General features: G+C 39.0%; 2 protein-coding genes across 6 annotated transcripts in view; one reads left to right on the forward strand and one right to left on the reverse strand.

The window, feature by feature from the left end:
- Positions 1–624: 624 nt before the first annotated feature.
- AP3M1 (adaptor related protein complex 3 subunit mu 1) lies at positions 625–22409 on the reverse strand. Of its 3 annotated transcripts, none has more exons than XM_044942287.2 (9): positions 22282–22409; positions 13055–13330; positions 12182–12353; positions 8023–8160; positions 6487–6572; positions 5675–5808; positions 4626–4833; positions 3163–3307; positions 625–2692 (listed from the first exon to the last, which is right to left on the reverse strand). In XM_044942287.2, the coding sequence occupies exons 2-9, from the start codon at positions 13325–13327 to the stop codon at positions 2592–2594; spliced, it is 1257 nt and encodes a 418-aa protein (XP_044798222.1). In that variant the 5' UTR covers positions 13328–13330; positions 22282–22409; the 3' UTR covers positions 625–2591. The 3 variants fall into 3 exon arrangements, with proteins under 3 accessions (XP_044798222.1, XP_006050830.1, XP_006050831.1); XM_006050768.4 differs by lacking the exon at positions 22282–22409 and adding an exon at positions 21701–22061; XM_006050769.4 differs by lacking the exon at positions 22282–22409 and adding an exon at positions 21280–21656.
- The window catches only part of ADK (adenosine kinase), a 566593-nt gene continuing 566315 nt past the window's right edge, over positions 22145–22422 (forward strand). For all 3 annotated transcript variants that reach the window (XM_045165559.1, XM_045165562.1, XM_045165561.1), the window contains exon 1: positions 22145–22270. In XM_045165559.1, coding sequence (XP_045021494.1) covers positions 22206–22270 — 65 coding nt within the window. In that variant the 5' untranslated portion in view covers positions 22145–22205. The remainder of the gene's footprint in view (positions 22271–22422) is intronic.

Raw genomic sequence — 22422 nt, forward strand, 5'->3', positions numbered from 1 at the left:
TCTTCTACAGTGGCACTTAAGGAAAACCCATCACATGAACTCCCTTTGAATAAAATGATGGTGACTCCTTTATGCAGAAAATAAGCTTTTGGGCTATACTCCCTTAAGAAGTTAGAACAAGAGTCTGTCTGGAATTCTATGCTTGAAAAATACTTCATTACGATAAGTATTCATGGATCTTAGTCATCAGCAGGTGGTGGTAGGGAGAGGAGCTCCGATCACTTCTTGTTCAGTCTGTGGCTAGAAGGGTGAATCTTAGACACAGGGCTATTAACATCATCAGTCAAGAGAGGAGCATTTGGAAGTGTTCTGCTGCAACCTTCACACCTTGTGTGATGATGCCGAGTAAAACGGGATCACGGCTCAGCTGCTAAAGAATCCGCCTGCAATGTGGAAGACCTGGGTTTGATCCCTGGGTAGGGAAGACCCCCTGGAGAAGGGAAAGGCTACCCACTCCAGTACTCTGGCCTGGAGAATTCCATGGACTGTATACCATGGGGTTGCAAAGCCATGGGGTTGCAAAGAGTCAGACACGACGGAGCGACTTTCATTTTCAGCCAGCTTGAACACTGAGGCATGCCCATCTGAGAATGCTCAATTAACAGTCAAGCTAAAAAAATCAACTTGTTGCTTTCATCTTTTTATTGACAGTGTAGCCAGAGCTGGAGAAAGGACTTACTGGATTCCATCAAATTAATAAATACAATAATTTAATTGCAAAAGGAAACAGTGTCCTTGGAAGTTTTAGCAGAAGTTACTAGAGGCAAGGGACTCGGCATACAATCTGCTGGGATATGGGAGGGTAGCAGAGAAAGAAAATTAGTCCATATATGGATGGTTGAGATGAGGGATTCTGCAGAAAAGCAAATGTACTGATCGCTCTTTTGAGGTATGAAGTCTGAAAAGGAAGACATTAAAAATGAAAAGCAACTGAACTGGGTAACCAACCTTATGCAAAGGGAATAAACATTTGGCAAGATCTTAATTTTAGCTGCCAAGCTGATACTGGTTGTCCTAGAAATTGCAAAACGTGATGTTTCATATTAGATGAAAGGCAGGCTTGGTGCCATAGGCAGGCAGAGAACGCTGCTGTGCAGTGGGCTCCCTGCATCAGCACCAACCACCAGCCCTTGACAAGAATGGGGTGAGTGTAAGGGCTATTGTTAGCATATGGGAAAGGGAATTATAAGTTGAGAAGAACAAAACGAATGGAGTTACAGGGAGAAAACTAATAGCAAGAACAAGCACTTAGATCTTAACTTTCTCTATTCTTCATGTCTAATGAACCAAAATAAGTGGGCAAGGACTTCTAAGTCAGCCAAGTTAAATGATAACTGTGGGCTGACTGGCCAACCATAAAGATCAATACAGGTTTATCAGTGTTACCGAGGATTTTGTTTCTGCCTCATTATATATGTACTTTCACCTACTTGGCCAGTAGAGTAGAGATATTTAAGTACTCCAGTGACAGTTTCAACAACAGTTTCAGAGAGGAATCTTTTGACCATAGCCTCGGGTAGCACACACTATGCAAAGGGAGTCCCCCTGAAAGCAAAGAATGTAGGCAAATTGAAACCATTAAGAACAGGAAGAAAAAAAGATAAAAGATTAAAAAAAACAATAATTTGACAGTATTGAGGCAGGCACATTTTCTTCCTTTAGCTGAACTAGGGCATGAGGGCTTTAGGCTAACTGGTTGTAAGTCGTATTAGACAAGCTTTACAAAACATGAAGACAGAAGTTTCTCTTTTACTACGTTAGTTTGTTCAAAATCTCAAATGCTTGTGCTTGCAATAACTTCCTAAAAGCAGAAGTAGAAGTAGTGTTCCCTTTTATTACCTTAAAGCATTTGCGCCTTTGATACAAATGACTTTTACTGTGCTAACAGATGAACTAAGTGGCACAAAACTGAGATTGTACTTACTCAGCAAGGTCCCTATAAACCAAAATCAGCTTTACATAAAAATCTCATTTATAAAAAATACAATACCAAGTACAGTGAGAATGGAGCACGGAGCAGCAATGCTCCCTGCCAGGGCCATGTGGAGTGGCTTTTGCTACAGTGCTTGCTTAATGGCACAAGTGAAAAGCTGAATAAGGCAAACACTTGAAGAGGCAGTTTTTTGTAAACTTCTTGGGTGGGAGGAATTATTCCTCTGTTGGGACAGATGACTGGGGATGGCTACGATCGAGTGTGACATTCCGCTCCACTTGATACATCACATTTCAGACTAAGACAGCGTCTGCTGGCTGAGACCGGTTCACTTGTTTTAGGGGAGAGGTTATCACTGTAGACTTCTGCCTTGACTGTTAAAATGTGCAGCCTCTAGCTGGTGCCTTCCTATGGAGGAAATCACCTCTAAAATTTTCCTAAGTGGCAAGGTACAAATAAGCTAAGTCATTCAGAAGTTTCCTTAGCTTAAAGTTCCTTAAGAACCCTACATCGATAACTAAGCAACTTTGTTAGCGGTGTGTGGCTTGACACAAATGCTTTAACTAGAATATGTATTCCCACCCAATTGGTACCTAATAGTAATACATTGTGATGACACCTGGAAAACAAATAAATCTTCAGGAATTCTGGCCTCTTCTCATGTCCTCACTTGGAACTTTCCAGCTTTTGTGACGTATTTGACTCCTTTAAATGGCTTATATTTCTCCCCGTACATGTCCAAGCGGTTTACTTTTAAGCCTGTGTCAAAAAGAACATGGAAGGAAAGGAACAAATTACAATCCTGGTCACACCAACCAATACAATATTTGCTTAAGAAACAGAGTTTACGATACAGTAAATCTGACATTAGCCAGCATCCGTTTCAAGATCTGGAAGCAATGTTCCTTCTAGCATTCACAGATTCAAGTACTAGGAGGGTATGATTTTAGTTCAGATTCCCATATGGACAAGCAATGTCTTTTAAGGATAATTCTACTTTCTTTGAGTATAAATGATTTCTTTCTTTGTGCCTGAATGAGGGTAGGGGTGAAGGGAAGCTATGTGAAATAAGGTACTCTCCAAAATCACTCTCAAAAATCAAGGAGAGTGAGAGGCATACTGGAGTTGTTGCTCTTTGTAGAGACGGAATGTCAGTTACTCTTCTAAGCTCCTAGCAGCTGACCTCAGCAAAACTCAGTTACCCTTACACACATCAGATTTCTCCTTACCTGAAATAGCAAGCTGTTGGATCTTGAACTGTATGTTGAGGCTTGGATTCTCTTCTGGCTTGGGTGCCCCAGACTGTAAATTTACCAGTCCTTTAAGACTGGGGAGCTTTTGTGGAGTGATTTTCCCCACATCCCATGTTAGTACCTTAAAAAGGAAAAAAACAAAAAACATTCTGAACTATTTATTTTTTGGAACTATTTATTAAAGACAAATGTTCAAAGACAATAAACTTCTGTACAAAATAAAGTACAGTGTCTTGGAATAAGAGACCTGGGATTTCCACTGAGTTTTACCACGTTAGTTCTGTGACTCTGAATGGAGAATGAAAAAAGAAGTAGATGCATTTGCTGAGCATCTACTTTTGGATATAATACTGTGCTCAGCACTATTCACACGCTGTCTCAGAAGTCTGTGATGTAAAACTCTGTCTAATTTTAACAAACAAAGAAACTAAAGCTGGAGTCAGATGCGTTGCTGAAGGTCACATAGAGGAAAGGTTGGGATTTGAACCTAAGGCTATCTGGTATCAAACACCCTTTCCACTATGCCATCTTTACTGTTTCTCTCTGGGCTTAAGTTTAGTTTTCTGTAAAATGAGAAAATGGGCCTAAATCCGTGCTTTTAAACTTTTAGTGATGGAACCCTTTGTTCAAATGAAATACTTATTTGAAGTTACTGAGTGAGGAAGCTCAGTAACAGATGAGAAAGTAAAGCTGTTATGGTTGAAGCTGGGGTGAAGACTAGGGATCTGGAGCTCCTGCTTAATTTCTCAGCCCTGTGTGGTCTCTGGGGAGATTCTTTGACTCCTTAGGACTAGATTAGATGATCTTTAACATTCAATGATTTTATAGTTAAATAAAAAAAGACTTTTCATTTACTATGCAGCTCAATGACTCTACTGAGGAAAAGAATCATATTTTTTTACCCAAGCAGGAAGCAGAGAGAAAAATCATCTTTTACAGTTTCTCTGAACTCCCTCTGCTAGAGGCAAATATATGGAGGGTGAGAAGGCAACTTTCCTAGCCAGCATCCTCTGTGGAAGAGTATGAAATAATGCTTCTAAATTAAAAAGGAAGAGAAAGGTCTTAATTTCTTAACAGTTAATATGTTGTAATATCTATTAACCATTAATAGATTATTATATGCACATAATGCTTTTCTCTTTTTAAAAAGTTTTTACATCTTCCTCATTGAAGAGTGAGTGAACCTCTGGATTATCAATGGATAAGAAAAGGCAGACTCTGAAGGAAGAAGGAATGAGTCTCACTTTTCTGTTCATCGACTTAGCAGCAGATGCAGGATTCTCTCCCGTGGCAGAGCACAGCACAGTCTGCATTCTAGGTTGTTAGAGCTTTAATTTCAACCAAGATATTAGACCCTTCCCTCTGTCCTCCCATGTCCCCATATCATAAAATAAGCATTGCAGAAACACTTGCTCACTCTTGATTTTAGGTGACTGTACCTTGGTAACTGGATCAAATGTATAGCTGCCTTGTGTTGGTGTCAGGTTCATATTCAACACAACTTTTGGCATGTGAACTGTCACTGTGATTCCTTCAATAGTTTTCCCCATGTTCTGCTTTGGTCCAATTGTAATATCAAATCTACCACAAGAACTGTTCTCCTTAAAACTGATGCTATGTTTCACATACACTGGTATTGCCACTAGACTAAAAAGAGAAAGAAAGACACAACCACAAAAAACATACAATTAACAATGTGAGCTCTGGAGGTAGCATGAAAACCCTAGCATAGAATATCCAATACCCGCAGAACTGCACGTTCAGTGTCTGAGCCAGGGCAGTTGAATATAGCACAGTGTTGTGGAACCACTGTGCTAGAAATTATACAATTTCTGAGCAGTAAGTATACAAATCAAGATATAAAATTATAGCATCAACAACTGGCACAAACAGTCCTGGTTTCAATAAATGAATTAAGATCCCAGAGAAAGATAATTTAGAATTACACAAACTAAATATATCAGTTTCTCTGTGGTAAGAGCCAAGAAAAAATTCCTCTGCTTTTAAGTTCTATTTTGATGTTGTCCAAATACTTTCTGATGTTTTCAAGGGACACACCAGCTACAACCCATGATGCTAAATCATTCATTTAAACCTCAGTGCAGAGAAGAGTGACTTCAAGCCAGTTAGTTGAGGGATGTCCTGGAGAGCTACAGGTAAGTCTGTCTCCTTCTATCAGCCATAATGTCCACAGATCATAGTAAGATTATGGCATGGGTTCATGATTTCGTCCAGGTTATGCATGGTCCCAAATGCTTGCTCTCAGGTATATATTTACTATTACTCTATACTCTTAAGATTCAAAGTATACTAATTATATTTTCCACATGTATTTTCACCAGTTGGTTCTGGGTCTCCTGGTGAGCAATGGCTAAAGGGAGCAATGGTGAATTGAAGTAACCAACTGTTAGAATGAAACACGGAAAAAGTGAGTTCTACACAGCACACTGATAGATGACAGCAGATTATGGTTGATGCAACAACATACTTTTGTGAGCTGACACGGTATGATATGAGTCGGAAGTTTCCATCTGGAGGAATAAATGACAAAACTCTTTCAGATTCCCAACGCTTGAACCGAATGCAGGGGTGGAAGCTGACATCATCCAGAAGCCTTGGATTCTGCCACGGAAAAGAGAAGACAACCATATTCATAAAGTGTAATGAATCGGGCAACTCCAGTCAGATATATTATGAGATCTGAGAAATATGCTTCTTTAAGATAAAACAGTCATGTAAGTTTATTATCATGACCATATCAACAGTCTTATCGTTTCACAATGCTTTCAAGTGTACAAATATTTTATATACATTATTATTTGAATTTCAGTAATTCAATTCCAGTAATTCCCATGAGGTACAAAATGTGAGTGGTTTCATTTCCACTTCAGAGATGAAAAAACTGAGGTTCAAAGAAAGCTCAAGGTCAGGGCAAGTTAGAGGCAGAGAGAGCCTCAGAGCTCAGTTCTCTTTGTAGTTCTCAGTAGTATAGCATGCTGAATCTAAAATGATGAAAGATCAATGCCTTTTCACATCAACAAAGCATATAACAATTCAGTAAAAGCAGCACCACAGATCTGAAGAAGCCAGCCAGACATTTAAGCTACTTCTAATATACTCAGAGGCAAAGCCCTCTCCGCAGCCTATCCATAAAGGCAGTGCTCATCATGTAAGCTACTGTCTTTGGAAGCTGTGCTAGGAATATTTCTTACATAATCCACTGCGATCAGTATTTATCATTTCATTTAGTACTTCATATATATTAGACATGAAGGAGTTACAAAACAGAACAAAACTTACCATGAAAGAAAGGGAAAGGTCAGGCATTCCAGAGAGCTTAATGCAAGCATCAATGACCCCCTGAATTTCTGCAAAGACCGTAGATCCTAAAGGAATAATAAAGGTATCACTGGCATATGCATGTGCTCTAGTAAAACAGCTCTGCTTTACTAGAGCTATCACTATCTCTGAAGTAATGGAGCTATCTCCCAGGTGTCAGACACACTGAAGCTTTGCACATCTATTAAAAGGTTAGTGGGCAGAGGATCCATTACACCAGTTCAGACAACTTCTTTACTGAGTGCCATGGCCTGTTCCTATCTCTGGTTGGAATATGATGATTCTAAGGAAAATCAAACCCATCCTTATCTTTATAGAGTCAGCCTCGTAAGACTGCTGGATGTGAAGTTAAAATACTTTTTTCCCACTGATTTTTAAAATTAAAAAAAAAATTATTCAATTTTTAAAGGTTACTTTCCATTTAGTTATTATAAACATTGGCTATATTCCCTGTGCTTTACAGATACTTGTGAGCCTATCTTACCCCAGCTGATTGTACCTCCCATTCTCCCACCCCTTTATTGCCCCACTCCACGCTGGTAAACACTAATTTGTCCTCCGTATCTGTCAGTCTGCTTTTTTTTTTGTTAAATTCATTCGTTTGTTGTATTTTTTAGATTCCACATATAAGTGATATATAGTATTTATCTTTCTTTATCTGGCTTATTTCATTTAGCATAATGTTCTTCAAGTTCATCCATGTTGTGCAAATGGCAAAATTTCATTCTTTTTTATGCTGAGTAATTTTCCATTGTGTATATATACACATCTTCTTTATCCATTTATCTGTTGATGAACACTTAAGCTGCTTCCACATCTTGGCAACTGTAAATAATGTTGGTTTGAACATTTTTTTTTTGAAGTTCAAATATTTTAAATAAAATTAGCCAAGTTTCTAATGAAATGTTAAGAAGTAGGGACCATTATTCTTTAACAGTAGAGCAACTGTTCCATACAATGGAATTTTTATAATAAAGATGAAACTCCCTGTAGAGATAGTGTCTGTAATTCACAGTAAGTCATTTTCACATACCAACTAGCTATGTGACCTTTAACAGATTATTTAACTCTTCTAAGTCTCAGTCTCCCCCACATAATATGTGAGAGCTGGACTAGATATTTTTAGTAAAATATTACGATTCTAATACAGTACTGTTCTTCAGGCTGGGGTCTTTACTAGAAGGACTGCACACGAAGTGGTTGTAAAAGGTATGGGGCATAGTAGATACACATTACTTATTAGGCTGGATAAATGGCAAGGTAAATAAATATACGATAATTGGCTTAAAGTAAGGTGATTTACTCTCTGATTTACAAACGTTTGGCATTTCTCAACTAGTGGTTATGAAAATTGTATGTAACTTCTGGGCAAAATAAACAGATTTGAAAACGAATGCCTTTCCGGTAAATGATACTGCCAAGGGATATTAGTTTTCTATTCAGCTTTTGTCACCTGAATGGTTTTTCCCCCCGATAAGAAAATACGCACACAATTACCTGATTTATCTATAATTGCATCTATTTCTTCAACCACATCAAAATAGGCTTCATTGTTTGTGTACTTTACCCCTGCGCGGCGCCATGGAATGTTGGACAGCTGCCCAGTGGGGAGTGTGTCCCCAACATTACTACTGCCTAGAAATCAGAAAAACAGAAAGCAAAGCTAACATAAAATGGTCACCAGAAAAGCTATTAGCAGAAAAAAACCTCAAATAGTTTAGCTGCTTGTTCAGTGTTTGGATTTTTCTCCACTGAGTCTAAATGGTTTACAGAATTGTCAGAGACATATCCATACCAACATGATCAAATTTCTAGAAGACAGAAATAGGCCACATGGTCCTGTGTGTGTGTCTGCCAAACCAGGTTAAATTCATTTACTTATCTTTTGCTTCCTGTGTGTTACAGTAACCTAACCTAATTCCAGTGGCTTAACAACAGAATCTCCTCCTGCTGCCAGTAATGAAAACAGGCTAGATGTTTCAAAACCCTTTGCTGATTAAATGTTTGTACTGAGAATGCAGAGTGATAAGTAGGCCATTTGGTATCCAGCTTAAATTATACATGAGATGCTGCCAAACAGTTCTCTCATGTGGAGAGTAACTAGATGTGCAGTAACTGGATGAAGAACATACTCTGGCCTTTTAACATTTTAAGGTCAGCACATTCATATGGCATACCCATATGTGATATGGAAAATATTCAAAATCTGGCTAATTTCCTGGTAAACTGACATATATCTTAAAATAAGTCTGGTTGTCCAAAACATATACCCTTGAGCTGCGACACTTTAACATTCTGGTTAATTTACATTTCCAATTCAAAAGTAGTACATGTTTAACAACAACAATGACATGTGAAAAATTAAGAAAAGTAGCTAAAAGCTATCTTCCTATTATAGAAATATAGCTACTATTAACATTTTGGTATATATATTTCTTCAAACATTTCCCTCTGAAGAAGGTAATGGCAACCCACTCCACTGTTCTTGCCTGGAAAATTCCATGGACGAGGAGCCTGGGGCCTGGCGGATTACAGTCCATGGGTCTCAGAGAGTCAGACATGACTTAGCGACACACATACACATACACATACACACAATCTCCCTCAGAGCAGGTTGCATCTATTATTTTTCTTTTATTTTGATAATTTTGCTTTATTTCTGATTTCACTTTAAAATATATAATTGACCCTTGAACAACACAGGGTGTAGGGGTGCTGATTCCTGTGCAGATGAAAATCCATATATGATTTTACAGTTGGCCTTCTCAAAATGTGGTTCTGCATTAACAGATTCAACCAACTGCGTGGACTGTGTAGTACTATAACATGTATTTATTGAAAAAAATCTGGACTTAAGTGGACTCTTGCCGTTCAAACCCATGTTTGGTTGTAGCTGCAGTCCAATCACACATACAACTTTGTAGTGTGATTATGCCGATGAGCCTGTCTCCAACCCTGCTGCTTTCCAGGATTTTCTAAAAAATACTGCTTTAATCTTTCTTCTCAAAACCTTGAAATGCTATCCCACTGGTTTTATGATAAAAGCTAAATATTTAGCCTAGAATTCAAGGACTTCCTCAACTTAACTTTTTATTTCATGACTCAACTGAAAAACAGCTCTGCTTCTATTAAACAGGTTAACACAATTCAAGATTTTTCCACTGTGTTTTTTCTCATATGGTTCTATCTATGAAGAATGTTCTTATTCCTCCCCTCCCTTCCTAAATTCTTTTGATTCTCCAGGTCCCTGCCCTAGGACCACCCACTACAGTTCAAGAGAGATTACTTCACCCACTGAACCACTCTCTTGATCTTTATTGTGTATTATAAACTTTAAAATTTTTTTGGTGGGGATATTTATTTATACAAGCTGGAATTAAGATTGCCAGGAGAAATATCAATAACCTCAGATATGCAGATGACACCACCCTTATGGCAGAAAGTGAACAGGAACTAAAAAGCCTCTTGATGAAAGTGAAAATGGAGAGTGAAAAAGTTGGCTTAAAGCTCAACATTCAGAAAACGAAGATCATGGCATCTGGTCCCATCACTTCATGGGAAATAGATGGGGAAACAGTGGAAACAGTGTCAGACTTTATTTTTTTGGGCTCCAAAATCACTGCAGATGCTGACTGCAGCCATGAAATTAAAAGACGCTTACTCCTTGGAAGGAAAGTTATGACCAACCTAGATAGCATATTCAAAAGCAGAGACATTGCTTTGCCAACAAAGGTCCGTCTGTCAAGGCTATGATTTTTCCAGTGGTTATGTATGGATGTGAGAGTTGGACTGGGAAGAAAGCTGAGCGCCGAAGAATTGATGCTTTTGAACTGTGGTGTTGGAGAAGACTCTTGAGAGTCCCTTGGACTGCAAGGAGATCCAACCAGTCCATTCTAAAGGAGATCAGCCCTGGGATTTCTTTGGAGGGAATGATGCTGAAGCTGAAACTCCAGTACTTTGGCCACCTCATGCGAAGAGTTGACTCATTGGAAAAGACTCTGATGCTGGGAGGGATTGGGGGCAGGAGAAGAAGGGGATGACAGAGGATGAGATGGCTGGCTGGCATCACTGACTCGATGGACGTGAGTCTAAGTGAACTCCGGGAGTTGGTGATGGACAGAGAGGCCTGGCGTGATGTGATTCATGGGGTCGCAAAGAGTCGGACACGACTGAGCGACTGAACTGAACTGAACTTATTTATAATTATGGGCAACTTGTTATGGTTGTGTGTGTGTGTTTTTTCTTTCTTGGCAGTGCTGCATAGCTTGTGGGATCTTAGTTCTCCAACCAGGGAATGAACCCAGGTCCCAGCAGTGAAAGCACCAAGCCCTCACCACTGGCCCACCAAGGTATTCCACACCCCCGCTTTTTTTCATTTAACAGCACATGATGTGTACCCTCTAATGTCACGACACTGTCTACAAAGTTACGGAATTGTATTTCAGAATCTTACACTGTTATTTATATGTTTAAATTTTTTTCCCTCAGTTTCTCATCCCGAGTTTACATTTTAGGAGCAAAGAAATCTTGTCTTATCTTTCCTTAAATTTCTCCTGACACTTATTCTTGAGGATTAGGATGAACAATGGAAAGACCACATTCTTATAGACCTTGTTTACCCATTTTTTAGGTCAGTGCACTTGGAAAGGAGTTTGCAATGGTGGACAGTATACATGGAGTGTATATGGAGTATATACATGGAGTGGCATATAACAGTTCATAGAAATTTTTCTCTAGAAGACTTTGATACTTTCAAAAGAGTATTGTCATCTGAATAGCTCTAATTTCTAGCTATACTTATGAATTAAAGCAAAATTAGAAGTTTGCAACACAAGTACAAGGCCCATAATGCATGAAATCTCACAAATACACTAATTTTCTCTCTTTAATACATCTTTTATATATGTAAAATAAAGACTTGAAGGAGGTAAGATATACTCTATGATGCAGAGTCTTAAACTTTCTATACTCTAGTAATTGTGTGGTATGCAGCGGTAAAGAATCCGCCTGCCAATGCAGGAGATGCAGGCAGCATGGGTTCAATTCCTGGGTCGGGAAGATCCCCTGGAGAAGGAAATGGCAACCCACTCCACTATTCTTGCTTGGTAAATCCCATGGACTGAGGAGACTAGAGGGCTACAGTCCATAAGGCTGCAGAGTTGGACGCAACTTAGCGACTGACACAGGGTAATGCCAGTTTTAAAATGCTGCTTTTTAAATTTTATTTTTTGTTTTTTCCCCAGCTTTACTGAGATATAATTGACATATAACACTGTATTAGTTTAAGGTATACAACGTAATTATTTGTATATATATATTACAAAGTGATTACTACAATAGTTAGCAGCAGCCAGTACACTGGCTTATGGTTAACTGGGATAATTTATTCAGTGTTACTATTCAGTGTTAAACAATAGCAAGAATATTGCTGTAGTTGCAAAACTTATAACAAAAGAGTAATAACCAAAAACTCTTATCATTTAAGATATAGGCTCTTTTCATGAAAAGAAATATACTGATATATCCATTTTAACATTACCACTAACTATAATTCTGGCCAAAATGGACTACCTTAATAATCTGCCAGATCACAAGCAAAAATGAATTGTTTATGAAGTTTTAATGGCTCAGTTCCTAATAGACTGTTTTACCTTACCTGTAATAGAGTTGACGACAGAACGCAGAATTGTTGGTGGTTTAATCAATTCTTTCAAGATGTTAGATTCAGTAGCCAGTGGAAATCCATTGTCCAACATTTCTTCCAGGAGCTCATATACTATGACCACATTATCCTTAATTGCAGCCTCCGAACACTCACCAAAGTAGTCCTAATAAAATATACATAGTATTGCACGATGGAAGGCATGAAAAAGGTTTGCTAAATATTTTTTATTCTATTATAAAGGGTATATTTACAGTAGCATAATTCACTGTTTAAGATGTTGAAAATACGTAAACCAGAGGGAAAAAAGCCCTCTATAATTCTATATACTATATCTCAATATTTTCTTAATATTTTTAGATTGAACTGAATTCCTACTGCAAATTATGCCAGAAAGTACACTGAAATGTTAAAACAGAATAAGAACTATAAACTTCATTTTCCCTGATTGGGTACTCCAAAACACACAGATTAGTTTTAAACTACTGGTACATTAAGCAAGACAAGAAAAAAAATAAAATGTAAGTAACACAAGATTTCATAACCTATAAAAACTTTGGTGCCATTCAAAGAATTGCATGTCGAGGGCACTATTATTTCCTGATGACATAATTTATAATACATTAAAAAAAATACAGTTTCTGTGACCATGAGATTGTTCTGTTCTCTTAAAACAGGGGCAGCCATGTGTGCTACTTGTATGCCCTATTAAAAAGGTTTACATTTTATGAACATATGCTTAGTTGGAAAGAAGAGGGACAGAGAGACAGGGAAACAGACTGTACATCAAAATTAAAGAATATAATTATGTCCCACCTCGAACTAACTTGAATAATCCAAATTCAAAAGACTTGATGAATAACCAACCTGAAAAGTGTCAGCAACTCGATGTAGGAACTCAATTACAAAGAGAGGTGGTACTTCAGTCTGTATGACAGAGACAAAGAAGAGCTTATCCCGGTAGATACTGATGAGGTAGTGGTGAGGTGTTGAAATAACAGGTGGTACATTTTCAACATCAGCAGCTTTCTCTTGAGCTTCAAAGAAATAATCACAGACAGACTGGCTCACGACGCTCTTCCAGTGCTTCTCTAGAAATATGTCACCGGAACAGTTTATGAGAAACAGACTGTGGATCATTTTCTGTGGGAGGAAAATGTTTAAATTTAGTATATATCAAAGAAAAGTATCTTCATATTATCTGGACACCAAAACCAGACCAAGGCAATACAAGAAACTACAGACCAACATCTGTAGACAGATGTAAAAATTTTCAATAAAATACTAGCAAACTGAATCTAGCAACATTTAAAAAGGTTATAATCCTGACCAAGTGGGATTTATTCAAGAATGCAAGGTTGGTTAAACATATGAAAATCAATCAATATACAATTCTCATAAAATAAAAGACAAAAATACAATTATTTCAAAAGGTGCAGAGTATCATTTGACAAAATCCAACCACCTTTGTGATAAAAGCAGTTAAACTAGCAACAGAAAGAAACTTCCTCAGCCTGATAATGAGCATCTGTGAAAATCCTATCGCTATCATTTAATGCTTAAAGACCAAAAGCTTTCCCTTAATATAAAGAACAAACAATACTCCATTTTCACTACTTCTTTTCAACATGGTACTGGAGGTTCTAGCCATGACAACTAAGCAAGAAAATGAAACACTGCAGCTATGTGCAAAAACAGTGTTGAGTTCTTCAAAAAGTTAAAGACAGAGTTACCAAATGACCCTACAATTGTACTCCTTTATACTCAAGAATGGAGAAGGAAATGGCAACCCATTCCAGTGTTCTTGCCTGGAGAATCCCAGGGATGTGGGAGCCTGGTGGGCTGCTGTCTATGGGGTCACAGAGTTGGACACGACTGAAGCGACTTAGCAGCAGCATACTCAAGAAAACTGGAAACATATGTCCATACAAAAACTTTTACACAAATGGTTGTAGCAACATTATTTATAACAGCCAAAGAGTGGAAATAATTCAGATGTATATCAATTGATGAATGGATTCATTAACCAATTAATGGATAAATAATACTGATGAATATCTGAAATAAAATATTATTTAGCCATAAAAAAGAGTGATGTACCAGTGCATGCTACAACAGAATGGATCTTTAAACATTATGCTAACCAGATACAAAAGACCATAGATTGTATGATTCCATTTGTATGAAATGTCTAGAACAGGCAGATCTATAGAGACAAAGTAGATTAGCCGTTGCCAGGGGTTGGGTAGAGGGAGAATGGGGAATTACTGGTTTTGCATCTCTTTTTGAGGTGATAAAAATCTTCTGGAATTAGAAATGATGGTTGCACAACTTTGTGACTATACTAAAAACTACTAAACTTCACATTTTTAGAATACTCTGCAGTTTAGTTTTTAGTATTAAAAAGGGTGAAGTGAAGTGAAGTTGCTCAGTCATATCCGACTCTTTGCGACCCCATGGACTGTAGCCTACCAGGCTTCTCAGTCCATGGGATTCTCTAGGCAAGAGTACTGGAGTGGGTTGCCATTTCCTTCTCCAGGGGATCTTCCCGACCCAGGGATCGAACCCAGGTCTCCAGCACTGTAGGCAGGTGCTTCACCCTCTGAGCCACCAGGGAAGCCCTTAAAAACTTACCTTAAAAAAGGTTAAGTTTTAATTTAAATTATTTCAATTAACACAAAGTATTCTTTAATACTCTGCAACACAGAAGTCTACCCCCAGGTGGACTGACAGAAATATGTACAAATGTACACAAAAAACATGCGTAACAATATACTGTAGTAGTGAAGACTATTACTAGTTATTAATAGTAAATGGGAAAATAAACTAATATATTAAAATGAAACAGCAATGAAAATGAATGAATTATTGCTACATGAAACAAATATGGACAAATCTTACAAATACTGAACAAAGCCAGACACAAAAGGATACATGCAGTATGATTCTATTTATATTAAGTTCTAGAACAGACAAAACTACTCTATAGTTAAGAGAAATCAAATGGTTTCTATTATGAAGGAGAATGCGGGTGGTGACTTAAGTGAGGCATAGGGTTGGCCTTCTAAGATACTGGTAATGTTTATTTCTTGATCTAGATGATGGTTACAAGTCGTGTTCATTCTGTGTTAATTTTTTGGGTTTTATGTTAAAAGCTTGAATACTTTTCTGAGTGTTAGTTATACTTCAAATAAAGAGTTTATTGTCCTTGTAATGTGGGAGACAGTGGACAAATATCTAAATACGTTAACTACGTTAACTCGCTCCTTTCTTTTATATGAATAATATCAGTATCAATAACTTAGTCTTAGAGGTCCATTCATTCAAAATTACAGTGCTGAATGATAAATGTAGCCTAAGGAGAAAGAATGTAAAATCTATTAATATAGTTTCTAAGCATGAAGACAAACTGCAAAGAGGAAAGGAAGAGTTTTCAGAATGAATTCAATTCTATCGACAGGGAAAACGATAACAACCTGACCAGTTCTTTTCAGAGGAAGTCATTTACTTAATGAAAGCAGTTGACATTTAAAGACTTATCTGATGATTTCCTCTTCCCATGTGGTGCATGCTCAATAGTTACTAATTTAAATAATGCTAATTAACAAGATGTGCTTTAGTAATTATTGTATTAATAAATATGGGTGCTGTTAATGGTTTAGGCTTCCTATTTATTAGAAAATGTTTCTTTGTTCAAACGCATCTCTACTTAGCCAAGTAGTCAACCTTGATTGAGTTAGCAGCAATAAACCCTGACAGCTAAGGACCTACTAAATTTTTCCAGATTAATACCCATACTCAGTCAACCCAGTCATGCCTGACTCTTTGCGACCCAATGGACTATAGCCTGTCAGTCTCCTCAATCCATGGGGTTTCCCAGGCAAGAATACTGGAGTGGGTAGGCATTTCCAGATAAATATCTGGAACCTGCTAAATTTTTCCACTTTATCTAGTCAGATGTCTTGTTTAATAAGTTTGCTTTGTGTCAGTTTCCATTTGAGTGTTAAAATAGCACCAGTGGAATACAGAGACTTGCTATTCAGAACCTACTGACTTTTAACTATTACCTCTGCTCTCTGATATGTTAAAAAAAAAAAAAAAAAAAAAGGAACAGGGGTATCCAGAAATAAGATCTGTGACTAAAGTTGCATTATGATACCTTTTGTGGAATAAAATTTTCATCTGAAATATAAAGTATGGATTAAAGTGGAACTTTTGTAATCAATGCAATGAGACCCAGATTTGAGCACTTCAGGTGAGCCATCTATGGAATATAGCATCTTTCACAATAACTAATTTTCAGCTTCAAAGTGTTTTATTCATTAAAGAGGAATGAATTAATAATATCTAAAACTGAATACTTACTGTGGGCCAGGCACTATCCTAGGCACTTTACGTACATTATCTTCTTTAATCCTCATAATCAACGCAATAAATACTTATCCCCATTTTGCAGATTAGACAAGAATGTCTGGAAATGATAAGTCAATTATCTAAGGTCATACAGTAAGTATCAGAGCTAGGATTCAAACCCACATCCAGTTGAATCTTGAGCTCCTGTTCTTACTTGCCTCCTAAAAGCTAATTACATTGAACACACTCTACTGCAGTAGTGTCCAGTAATATTTCCTGTACTGATGGCCATGTTCTCTACTTCTGCTGTCTAATATAGCAGCCACTAGTCACATGTGAACACTTGAAATGTGGCTAATGCAACTGATGTACTGAAGTTTTAATTTTAATCAAATTTAAATAACTACACGGAGCTAATGGTTATCATATTGGACTGGGCAGCAAATGTGCTGTTTGAACTTAAAATTTAAGAGAATGAGTTGAAGGATATGTTTCTTGTTTAGTTAGAAGCCAAATGTATTCTAATAAATTACGTACATCAGACATTATGTTTGAGAGAGCTGACAGTTATCTTCACCTATTTATCCTAAAGAAAGTATAGTTCGCATGGATCTTTGCTACTTTACTGTCACAATATACCCTAAAAAAGCTGCTTGTTGAATAACTGACTTCGTAGTTTCTTTATTTGAAGGGCCAGATTCCTACTTGTCGTCTTAAGCTGGTGAAAAATTCTTTCCAGGAAAAGTTTCCACCAAAGCTGTTTTTATTGGCACCATCCAGGTCTCAGAAGAATAGAGTAAGTCAAACCACCATCTGGATTTACTGCTGTTGTCCTGAGCGCTGAGATGGAAGCATAGTACCTGCAGCTTTCAACAGTGCGCAGCTTTAAAACTGATCTTAACCTTCTATTATAGGGAAAGAGAGCTTATTTCTTCTATCCATATTAAGACCAAGGGCCTAGTGCAAAAAACAAATACTACATGCAGCTGTGTAAATTAAGGTGTTTCTTCAACTACTTATCCTTTGAGTAGCCGCAGTTACTTCTTCCATTATTTTAATAAACTTTCTGGGAAAGCTACCACAACTATCATTTTGTTCCTAGTGACTTCAGAGTCAGAAAACAGAATTCTCCCAGCTTATATTAAAGCCACTTAAGAAACTGTTTAGAGGCAGTTCCATCAGAGCTTCAGTTGCAGCTTAAATATTTCATAAACCCCCACATGCAGCCTGATGATTCACAAACACGGCAATCACAATAGTCAAAATACCCTTGGAAGAGAGTGACTAAAAAAGAAAATGTATTCCTTCTGTATATAACAGAATGGAGGCACAGAAGGGTGTGTATCTAAGGTGAGAGAATGAAACCAGAAAATATTTTAGTCATTCTGATTTTTAACCAATATTCTGACCATTGTTCATTCAACAAAGTTTTGTATGTTTTCTATATTAAGCAATAGGGATACAAGTTGAACAAAACAGAGTCTCTGAACTCAAAGCATTTAGAGTTCAGCAAAGAAGGCAAACAATTTAATACAGTAAGATAACAGGGGAAATACTGTGCTATAAAAATCCACAAGGCTTCAAGGTGAGAAAGAACATAAGATAAAGAAATCCAGTACAAATTTAGCAACTTCAAAAGGTGGATGGCGGTGGTGAGATAAAAATGGAGAAAAGCAGATATTGGTTCACTTTGTTCCCAGTGCAATGCAAAAAGTCATTTTTTAAATGGTTTTATGCAGGGGATTCATGCAATCCAATTTATAGTTTTAAGAAAGATCGCACTATGGAAACTGGATAATTGGGCAATTGAATATTGTGACATTAGCTGAGAGATGACTTATGTGGTGGCCTATGCTAGAGTGCTGACAATACAGATGAAGCAAAATGAAAAGGTAAGAGAAACATTTAGGGTTGAGCAAAGTTTTGGGGGTAGAGACGGGGCAGTGGACATGAGAGGGAAAAGGAGGAATTTAGTTCTGGTCCTATATAATCTGACCCAACTCCGGATATATTTGACCCAAACGGATATATTCAAAACACCACTGTATACAGAGGTCTGGTGCTTCAGAGGGAAGCCAAACTGGAGATAGATTTGTGAGTACTGTAACTATGATTTTTTATTAATGGAAATTATAACAAAAGGAGAGTAAAACTGCAAAGAGAGAACGTGTATAGTAGAAGAGAACCTATAGAAGGAACTTCAACATTTGAGAAGCATATGGATCAAGTCAGCCTACAAAGAGTGAGAAAATGTGGCTGAAGATGGGTAAGAAAAAAAAAAGGGAGCAGAGTTTTTAATAACTAGAGTATGTCAGTCAGTGTGTTTCCAGAACAATGGAGTGGTAAACATTTTAAATGGCACAAAGAGGTCAAGCTATAAGAAAAACTTAAAATATCTGTTATTTTACAGTGTTCCTCAACTTTCTTTTCATTATTGCATCTGAAGAGGCCTTTTCAGAGCCCCATTCATTCATACCCCTCCTCCATAAAATTATTAAAATCACAGAATATTTCTGTACACCTCTTTATGTACCATAATTATCTGTGCTTTATACATAGAAAGTATGATTTTTTTTTCCTCATAAGAAGCAAATTTTGTCCCTGATGAGAATGTACAATTTAGAGGCTATTGGTGATCTCAGTGAAAGAAGTTTCACTGTAGCTCAGTGGAATGCTGGCAAAAAGATATACTACAGTGGGCTGAGAAGGACATAGCAAGAAGTGGGAAAAAGAGAGATAAGGAGACTAGATGATACAGTCAAGAACTATAGCTGTGAAGGAGATAAAAAGGCAAGAAAATAAAGGGGAATAGTTCATAATGTTATGGAAGGGTATTTTTAAATGCTAAAGGAAAAATGTAAGTAGAAGGGAGGCTGATGATGGGAGAGCGAGAATAAGTTAAAAAAAAAAAAAAGAAAAAGAGGACTCTGAGAAGCTAGGGGAGGATGGCACTGGGAAACTCGGTGAAAGCATGTGTCTTTCCTAAGGAGAAGGGGCACTTTTCCCTCTTTAAACAGAAGGAAAGCAGATTTGTTTACCTGGTTGCAAGATGATGGCTTTTATTTTCTCTGTGCAAAAGGAGAGAAGTCATTTGTTGAGAAAGTGAATTTCTCCTCTCTACAAATACCATTTGTTATGTGTGAATTAAAATATTATTGGGCTACTTAAATATATCTAGTCTGCTGCTGCTGCTGCTAAGTCGCTTCAGTCGTGTCCGACTCTGTGCGACCCCATAGATGGCAGCCCACCAGGCTCCCCCGTCCCTGGGATTCTCCAGGCAAGAACACTGGAGTGGGTTGCCATTTCCTTCTCCAATGCATGAAAGTGAAAAGTGAAAGTGAAGTTGCTCAGTCGCGCCCGACTCTTAGCGACCCCATGGACTGCAGCCTACCAGGCTCCTCTGTCCATGGGATTTTCCAGGCAAGAGTACTGGAGTGGGTTGCCATTGCCGTCTGCAGGGAACTCCAATAGTCTATTATGTTGACTGTTTAGAAACCTTGTAAAATCCTAAGATTCAGTAAGAAAAGCTAACCTTGTTGCCAAGACAGCTTCCCAACTAAAGGTATATTAGGATTCCAGTAATTTTTCTCTCATCTCAATCCTCTACTTTTCCTATGGTTCAACTGAAAGTGTCCTCTGTCCTTTCCAACAGTAATCTTTTCACCTCTAATTCTGATCCCATCCCCTCTCCTCTCTTCCAAGGTCGTCTTCTTTCTTCAATCTTTAATCTTATACATTAGTTACTTGCTCATAAAGTGCCTTGTATCCTTTAAAGCAAACCCCAAACCTTTTAGGGAGCTTGCAAACAATTTTTCTCTTCATGCGCCACATGAAGAAGCATTAGTCTACACTTGCAGTCTCACCTCTCAATAACTGACTCTTATTAAAGCAGTTCTTGCAAATGACCCAATGACTTCTTAATCATCAACTCCAACAACCTATTCTCAGACTTCAACTTCCTCCTTTGGTCCTTGCAGCATTTCATGTCACTATTAAGTGTCTGCCAAACAAAACAAACACTTCTTACCAAAATTATATGAAACTTCACCTGTTTTGGTTTTCACCTGGAAAGTTTCTTTCTGGTTTGCTTATCAGACTGTTTTTTTTTTTCAACCTTTCATCTCCATCTAAACTACTGTCTCAAAATGGATATAGCTCAAGTCCTACAAAATTCCTCCTTTCTCACGTGTTGTTTAGTCGCTAAGTCGTGTCCGACTCTTTCGCGACCTCATGGAACTGTAGCCCACTAGCCTCCTCTGTCCATGGGATTTCTCAGGCAAGAATAATGGTAGGTTGCCATTTCTTCCTAACCCAGGGATCGAACCCTGGTCTCCTTCATTGACAGGCAGATTCTTTACCACTGAGCAACTTGGGAAACCCTTCTCATGTGAAGACTACTAGTTTGAAACAAGTATCAACAGGTCTTTCAACAGGTCTTCCCTGTAGCTCAAAGGGTTAAGAGCTTTCCTGCAATGCAGGAGACCACAGTTCGATTTCTGGATCAGGAAGATCCTCTGGAGAAGGGAATGGCAATCCACTCCAGTATTCTTGCCTGGAAAATCCCATGGACAGAGGAGACTGGCGGGGTCCGTGGGGTCGCAAAGAGTCGGATACGACTGAGCAACTACGACACCATCAACTTCTTAATCGAGCTCCAACTTCAATCCAAATCCAACTGTCACCTCCTCAGTTTAGATTCCTATTAACTCATTTTTGAAGAACTGCAACACCCTCCTCACCGTATTCCCCGAGGCTCATCCAGGTGCCACCCTCTAACAGGACGCCCGCTCGCGTCAGTTAGGGATTTTGTCCTCCAAAGTAGAAGCCTGGGGTTGAGGTCCAAGCTGTCGGTACTCCAGCTCTCCGTGCGTGACAAGACCTTTTTCCCGCGCCGAAGTACGACAAGCGACCCCAGTGAGCCTGAACCTCTTGAGCTTGAGGCCTGAGAACACTGGGCTGTAGGTGCACCGTTCCCTTCCGGCCTAGCTGGCAAGAAAGACCGGAAGGCCCGGAGGAAGGCGCGGCTCCGGTCTACAGCACCGGAGGCGCTTCCACACCCCTGGCTGGAAGCCGGAGGTCTAGCTAGTCAGTCTACTTCCCAGCTTTCGTGATGTCCCCTGTCCGTAGACCACCCCCCCTCCCCCCGCCCCTCACACTTACCCCGGCTCCTGGGCCCGTCAGTGATTAGACGCGGGGTCCTCTCCGGACCGAGGCTGAGACAGCTGAGAGAGCCGTGAGGACCCTGCAGTTGGGATGCCCAGTAGATTGCCTGACTACCAGCGTCAATATAACCAATAGTTTTAGGAAGAGTAAACGAGCGGGAAGACGCTGAATGAGAAGACGTCTTTTGAATTTTAGGATATCATCTTCTGAATCATCCAGGTCTAGAAGAATGGGAGCTTTCACCTCTTTTGGACTCAGGCGCTCATCTGCAGCCTAAACCAGTCTGGGGTGTGTCTGGAGTCGAGCGCGCGGGGGTCTGGAAGAGCTGTGTACTAGCCAATGGGTAAGGCCAAAAGACTAGGGCTGGGAGAGGCACAAACTGGGAGGAGCCAAAGGGGGCGGGGTTTAGTGACAAGGAGGCGGTGATGAGGCGAGGGGGCGGGGAGAGGGAGCCGAAGGGGTGGGGCGAGCCCTGGAGCGTAAGTGAGGTAGGAGCGCGAAGATGGCAGCGGCAGAGGAGGAGCCAAAGCCCAAAAAGCTGAAGGTGGAAGCGCCTCCAGCGCTGAGGTGAGCCCTACCTGACACAGGGTGGAGGGCGACGAGCTGCCGCTAGCCAGGGGCCACGTAGGGTTGCGCGACCGAGGCGCTGGGTGGTAACCTCAACCCCCGGCATGGGACCAACGCACGGGACGGATAGCCCTGGTAGTTGCCCGCCTGGC

The sequence above is a fragment of the Bubalus bubalis genome, chromosome 4, assembly GCF_019923935.1.
Source record: "Bubalus bubalis isolate 160015118507 breed Murrah chromosome 4, NDDB_SH_1, whole genome shotgun sequence".
NCBI classification, from domain to species: Eukaryota; Metazoa; Chordata; class Mammalia; order Artiodactyla; family Bovidae; genus Bubalus; species Bubalus bubalis.